Source organism: Eurypyga helias, unplaced genomic scaffold (assembly GCF_000690775.1).
Source record: "Eurypyga helias isolate BGI_N326 unplaced genomic scaffold, ASM69077v1 scaffold15049, whole genome shotgun sequence".
In the NCBI taxonomy this organism is placed as follows: Eukaryota; Metazoa; Chordata; class Aves; order Eurypygiformes; family Eurypygidae; genus Eurypyga; species Eurypyga helias.
Genome location: NW_010271534.1, coordinates 17,611 through 25,099, shown reverse-complemented (window position 1 = coordinate 25,099; position 7,489 = coordinate 17,611). Strand labels below are relative to the sequence as shown.

Genomic DNA, 7,489 nt, shown 5'->3' with positions numbered 1-7,489 from the left:
AGTGCTCTGCAACCCCTGCAAAGCTAGTCACTGCGGGGGACAACAGAACACCACGCAAAGGAAAACAGCCAACTAGCCGACAAGTTTTTACAATGGGCATTTTCCAGAGTCCAAGATCTTTACAGCATCCTGCCACCTTCTATCGTCATTTTCAAAATCCCCAGAGCACGTAAAAAGGAGACACTTAGGGGACAGAGGGAAGAGAACGAATGGAAAGCCATCTGCTTCTACCCAGGAGTCAATTCTGTTCCAACAGAACACAGACACGCAGCTTTCCCTCTGGGCCAAGCAGTCAATCCCACAGTATAGCAGTTTGGGGTTTTTTTGGTTGGGTGGGTTTTTTTACTGTCTGCTGGCAGCATTTAAAGCAGGAGGAAAACATGCGTGCCATCTAGGAGCCTTTAAATTAGATGGGGGCAGAGTATCTCACCACAGCTCAACCCAATCCCTTCCCAAACCCCCAGCTGTTGCAGAGCGCTAGGCAGGTGAACCTTGGGAAGGCTGGAAGGTTAATGGAGACCTTTCATGGAGAGTCAGAACAAAAGAAAGACCGTACTGAAGATGACACTCTCCCCCGACAGAGATGGCTCAGCGTCTCACCACACACTGTTTTCAAAAATAAATTAAACAAAACAGATTTAAGAATAGCAGCGAGTACGTGTACATATTATGGCCACTCCAAGCCCCACGGTACTGGATACAGAGAACACCGGTTTACTTTATTCCATGAAAACAAAGGAAAGATGTTCTTCGCAGTGCTCTCCGCAGGGCTCAAACTGAGGAAGGAAATAAAACTCTGAACACTCTCATTTGGTCACTAGAGCAGGAGAAGGGAAGAAAGAAGGGCCAACCAGCTGCCTGCTTGATTTCAGCACTGCAGTCTTATGACCCCCAACTGCATATTTAATGTTGGTGTCCCAGGCAAAGAGGAGAGGGGAGGAAGGATGGGAGAACTCAGGCCACAGTGCTAATTCCTCTCCTGCACAAAGACAGTTTCTTGAGGACACAGGCCTGCCTCCTGTAACGTGATCTCATAGTCCATGTGGGAGAGTTTCCTTCGAGGGAAGTTGGTGAGAAGTTCAAAGCGTTCATTGGGGTATCCTTTTGCCTCGACGTGTTTCACAAGAGCCTGGAGAGAAAGAAAGGTGAAGAAGCGTCATTTCATTCAAAATAACACAGAAGAATGTTTAAAAAACCCTCACCCCGTTCTCCTTTAAAAAGGAAGTTTGTAGTCACAAAGGGAATTTGAAATTCTACATATAGTACAGACCCTTTGGTACTTGAATAACGAATTTGGCCCACACGTGCTATGACTAATCCTAAAAACTGATTACCAAATGATCCCTTACCTAACCCATTCTTCAAACCGAGGACACGCACACTAGCATTCTAATTCAAGCAAGCTGAATTCCACGTCACATATCCCAGTCACAGTAAAGTAAGATTTGCAAAAGCCCCCTCACTTGCTTATCAGATATCACCCTTCCATCAAACCTAAAAGCCATCAAAGCAGCATTTTTGTCAGGTAACAGTGACAAAAATAAATGCAGTATTCTTATTAAAAACTGAATTTTTTTTCTGCCCTCAAGAAGCATGAGGACTTAGTGAGGTTTTTTTTCTTTTTTTTAAAAGCTCTTCGCAAGTCATTCACTTCTCTGCCTACAACAGCAATTGGGGCAGGATACGGAGGGCGTTGGGATGAGGGCATCAGCCTCACCACCCAACAAGCAGACGTATCAAGATGAGCTAATGGTCCATGCTACAGCACGAGAGATTTCCTGAGTTCATCAGGAAACACAGCATCAAGTATAAATAAACAGGGACAGAGAAATGGAGACTGCAGAACAGGAGGGGATACAGCAATCGAGCAAGACTCGGCAGAATGAAAAGTCAGAGGTTTTTAAAGAGGGGGAAAGAGACATTTAGTGTGTAATAAAATAGAAAGTATGAAAAAATAAAGGGTCCCAACAACATTGTTCACATCGTTTTGGTGGGCAGCTTACTGTAAATTAAGTTGAGTCAGTTGAAAAAACAATATGAAGTCTTGCAATAAATGGGAGGACAAATAAGTTCCACTGGGAGATGTAACTGGACCCACTGGTCCTACTCAGTAGGTCAAAACCAGCAGCGAGAAGCAGTGCATGCTGGTGGAAGGGAATCCTTCTGCTGGGTTTGAGGCACCAAACTGCCAACCGAACTCTGAATCTTGGAAGCCTGCTGCTTGCCTCAAGCCAAGATCCAGGACGTCACAGAGAGATGGTCAAAACTCATCACGAAAGCTCACTACAAGCCTGCAGCGTGCCACTGCAGCCACGACAGCACCCCCAGGCTGCATCTAGAGTATTGCCAACAGATCCAGGGAGGGTTAGACCAGATCATCTCCATAGATCCTTTTCAACCTGGACTTTTCCAAGATCTGATGACTGCAAAACAGCCAAGGAAGTACCTGCACAGAGCTTCCTTCCAAATTCATCAAAATCCACACACAAACCTTCGGTATGAGGCGACGGTCGCCCCAAGCACCTCTCTTACCTGGACTGTTCTCCAACAGGCTTTGCAGACTACCATGCCTGTGTCTGATGAGGAATGCAAGTAAGCGGGTTTGATTTCCTTCCCGAGGAACAAGGATGATCAAAATTCCTTTACAAACCACTGTATTGAAAAGTTCAGTGAAGTTTACTGCCCACACTTCTGCCCTGTCCCATTCAAAGGGCAGCCTTTCCTGCACACCTTACGCTTGCTAGACAAAGTTATTCGGGCAACCAGTCAGTGATGCAGATAGATAAAGGGCTCAGCTGCGGAACAGAGTGAGGTCGGCTACTTCACTGCACACAGTGAACAACTGCTTCTATAAAAAGGCAGTGTTGCCTTTTTAATTTGATTTGGGGAGAAAAAAAAGAAGAATCATGGTAACATTGTAAGTGTAAGAACACGCTGGAGATAACAGCGTGTAAAGAAGCCACTCCTGACTGCTAACAATGCACAGATTAAAAAATTAAGTTTTCTAAAACAGCCAGTGTTGGTGGGAGAGCGACATCATATCATCAGTTCAAACTGCTAAAGTGCAACTGCCTCCTTCAACAATTTCTTTTTACAGTTCTGGAGAGCTTTAAAATGGAAGCAACTAAGGGCTGAAAAAAAAAAAAAACCAGCATGGAAGATGCTCACAAAGAAACACCTGAGAGTCAATCCTGATCTGACTCAAACGGCTTTCAAAGGCCACCACGTGAGCACAAAAGCTGTCTGTTCAACTCTGCGACAAAGATATCTTTACCCACGAATCCTGACTCACCCCAACTCCTCTGCTGACTGTAGAGCAGGCGGCAGTAAAGGAAATCACATTCTGAGATTAACTTCCTTTAACTACCGAAGTCCATAAAAGGAGTCAAACCAGAAGTCAGGGTTATCAGGAGTATATCAGTATTACACCTAATTAAGTGTTCAAAAGTGCTACATACTGAATAATAAACACAGCTTCGTGTAAGAGACTGCTCCCAAAGAGCAGTTAAGGTACAAGAGTACTTGGATTATACACTGGCTGCCATGACAAAGCAAGAATGAAGGTCTGAACGCAAAGCTGGTTCCTGCAGTAAAGAGTGATGCTCTGCAGGGTTCCCCGGGCTTTGTATGTCAGCCCCAGGACTCCAGGTGAGCACTGCAGGCAGTCTACATCCTGCCTGCTTACGCTTGGTTTTGAGAGAGATGACAGTGTCACAAAAGCAACTTTATTTTTTCCCCTTTTATCTTCAAGCAAGAGAGTGAAGGATGAGAGTATGAGCCTGAGACAGTGCACATTCCTAGAGTGCTACGGACTAGGTTACGGTCTCCTCTTCTGTAAGGGGTGTGACACTTTCTTTCTAAATCTCCATAAGATCCTTCTGAAGAGGATTCTGCTTTTCTGCTTTTGCTTGCCCTACAACTTCACAATACAGAGCTTTTAGGTTGATTACATGAAAATGAGCTTAACGGGCCGCTGTGTCATGAAAACGCGTGGCTAAGAGGAATACAGCCACCTCTTTACACACTGCTTCGGGATAAGCACCTGCAAAATTCTGATGGAAATCCCATCCACACTGACTTCTCCAAGGAAACGAGCCCAAAGCACAGCTGAGATGCACACCCAAAGCACAGTAATTAAGTAATATTGTAACAAACTTGTTCTCCTGTAAAAACTGCTCTGTCATCCACATGCAATGTGGAAGTATGACAAAAGAGAGAGAGAACAAGCGCGAAGAATTTTGCCTTAGATTTTACCACTGGGCAATGACTGAACTTTTCCATTTAGAAAAAAAACCCCAAACACAAACAAATGAGCTGAGAGTATTTCACTGTAATTTAGTGATTAATGCAAAAGCCACATGGAGTCATTTTAGAAGGGAAACCAGCAGTTTTGGGACTAAGGAAGACAATGGAGTGTACATGCAACACAAGCAGCAATGGAAACACAGAGCCAGCAGTCTGTTGATCAAAGAGAGGAATGACACGGAAGAAACAACAGAATGACAGTGCAAGCACTCCCTGGATATACCACTTTCACTAGGTCTGATTTCAGCAGTGCTGCCACAGGAAAAGAAATTCTCCAGTTTCAGCTCTCCTGTACTCCAACAAAGATTCCAATTAACTCCACTCACCAGAAGTTTAGCTTGCTTGGGCAGTGAAACTTGCTCTCTCTTTCCATCGGGATATCTTAGCATCAGCTGTGCCTTTGGTCCTAGCATAAAGGAAGTTACTACAAGTTAACAAACAACAAGGCAGCTGAACTGAGCTCTTTTTTTGATTTTAGGTGGCATGCTTTATGGTGCAGGGTAGCAGCGTTAGAGACTGGAGACAAACACAAGGTTCCAGTCCAGGATATACTTCTCCCACGTGTGTTTAAAATATTCACAAACTCAGGACTCTTCCAACAGTAGTGACTGAAACCAGTCAGCGGTTTCCCGGAGAAAAGCACACTGTGCTACCCCTGCCTCTGAGCCCACCTCACTCCACTGCATCCCAGCTCAGGCACCGCAGGGAGGAACAGAGACTCCGGGGACTCGCTCGTATTAGCCAGCGTTGCGTTACTAAAACTCAGTCCAGACTATTGAGGCAGCCAAGGTAACCGAGCATGAAACAGAACCAATGTAACTCGCCTCCCTCGACCGTACTGGTAAAAGCGCTGCCACATGCACCTGCATTGCACCAACGGGTACTTTACCCGTGAACAGGGTCTTGAACTCAAACTCGAGCTCAGTGACTAACACAGCTCTGCAGTCTGTGGCATCACCACACCAAAGCGGTGCTGCTGGCAAGGTGAATCGCTCGAACGCCTGGTGTCAAGGAGGCAGTAAGACAGATGATTCAGCTTCTCAAAACAAGGGATGAAACCACGCTTGGTAGTTTATCAATTTTCAGGAAGAAAACAAAACACAGGTCGCAAAAAAAAGAAGTGGCAACTTACCATTCATATCTAGGCTCTGAAATGTACTTTCAGGCTTGCCAGCTGACTCCTCCAGCACCCCTGCATCTATGCAAGGCAGTACTCTGTGATTCGATGTTGTCCCAGGTTCAGTCCTTGCAGGGGTCTCAGGCTGAGGCCTCCGACTCTCCTCTTTTTTATACCCCAAGTCTTTGTGCGGAGACTTCCTCATCTTGGCAGGAATCTCTGATTCCTCCTCCTCCTCAGACCCGCAAACCGAAATAAATTCTTCGCTTCCAGAAAAAAGCTCCGACTCTGACTCCTCATCTGACCGATTCTCCTGCTTGGCCTGTGAGGAATCAAAATGCGTCTCCTGTAGCGAGGCTCTGATAGCAGCTTCCAACTGGCTGTCCTCGCTGGCATCAATGAGACTCTCCTGTTGAATACAGACATAACACAAATACATAAACATGGCTTTTAAATATGCACTGAAAATCAGGAAGACACGTCTTCCAAAGAGAAGCTACTAAAACTGTCAGGAACAAACACCATGGAAAGCTTGTCATGCTATGACTGCTGAATGACTTCTCCTTGGAGTTTCACAGGGAGGGATACATTTTCCTTGCACACACACACACAAATCTGTGACTGCTAAATCCAAAACAAATGCCAAAAGCACAAACTGCACAACAGGCACAACAATGCTAGAGAGGCTAGAATTTTCTTTCCCATTTCTCCAGTCCTCCTAGAGGGCCTCGTACTTACCGAACGAGAGCATTTTTGGGGAGGGCTAGTAGAATGGCCATCCAGTTGGCCATGTTCACTCAGGAACCCAGTCACTTGGTCCAAGAAAGAAGTCACATCTAGCTGGTGCCACTCCACTAGTTTCTGGCCTAGGGAACAAAATGTGTCATGAAACACAATTTCAGCAAAAGACTGCAGTTTAGAGGTCAAACACACCAAATCACTGCCATGTGCAAGAGTCCCTGTTTGTGGAACTACAGCTTCCTACCGGCTACCACCTGATGATTATGACGCTTCCTCCTGCCACCCCCCTGAGAAGGTTTCAACCTTGGACAGACATAAATACATAAACACAGACCCTATTTATTTCCACCCATTTCTTTTTATCTATGGGAACATGTGCACAGAATGGTGATTTAGGCATCAATATAAAAAAACGCCAAAACCACGATGTTTAGGAAGAAGCATTTCTACATTCTTGCCTGCTTTGATTCTACACCTCAGTGAACAGCATTTGCTTCTGTCAGTAAAGTGCTAAGAAGAGTAAACTTCTATTCCAACACTAAAAAAAAAAAAAAGGGGTTGGGTGGTTCAAGTCAAATAGCAGGAAATCTCAGCCATGATTACAAACAGTATCACTTCAGTCCGGAGAAGCAGCAGACCAGACAATTAGTATAGTGACACTATATGATATAAGAAGAAAGGGTGTCGGCATATAGAAGAGTAACGAGGGAAGGAGAGGTAGAAGTTAAAAACCAGTTAAACAAACAAACAAACAAAATCAAACAGAAAACCCACAGCCAAAATGGTCTTTCAAAATCAAAATGCAATACAATAATTCATCTCTGAGCCTCACAAAGCTACTGTGCAAGCAGCAGGAAGCAGATTCATGTAATGCTTACAAATATTGTAGTTTATTCAACACATGATTTCACGTACCTTCTTTTAAAAGGACACTTAAAAATAATTCATTTCAGACCTTTACCACCAGGTGGTACTATCTTCACTTTCCAAGCAAAGTACTTGCTAAGCTGTACCAAGTATGACAACCAAATACACAAGATTTCTCCAAGCCTTGGGAGTTTTACCCCTTAGGTCCTTCAAAACATATTGCTTCATTTCTTCAGGGACAACAAGGTTTCTCAGAGAGCAAAACAAGATAACTGAGATTCTTCAGGTGGATATAACATACTGTGAAAGATGGTATTCTAGCCTACAACTGCCAGTCCATCTCACTGGATATATCATAGAATCACAGAACGGTTTGGGTTGGAAGGGACCTTAAAGATCATCTAGGTCCAACCCCCTACCATGGGCAGGGACAACTTCCCTAAAACAGGCTGCTCGAAG

General features: G+C 44.6%; 1 protein-coding gene across 1 annotated transcript in view; it reads right to left on the bottom strand.

Moving 5' to 3' along the window:
• Positions 1-764: 764 nt before the first annotated feature.
• Positions 765-7,489, bottom strand: part of UBXN7 (UBX domain protein 7) — a gene marked incomplete at its 5' end in the record, with an annotated part of 21,559 nt that continues 14,834 nt past the window's right edge. The window contains 4 exons of the mRNA XM_010158857.1: positions 765-1,129; positions 4,632-4,711; positions 5,438-5,831; positions 6,161-6,288. Of these exons, the coding sequence (XP_010157159.1) occupies positions 968-1,129; positions 4,632-4,711; positions 5,438-5,831; positions 6,161-6,288 (764 nt within the window). The remainder of the gene's footprint in view (positions 1,130-4,631; positions 4,712-5,437; positions 5,832-6,160; positions 6,289-7,489) is intronic.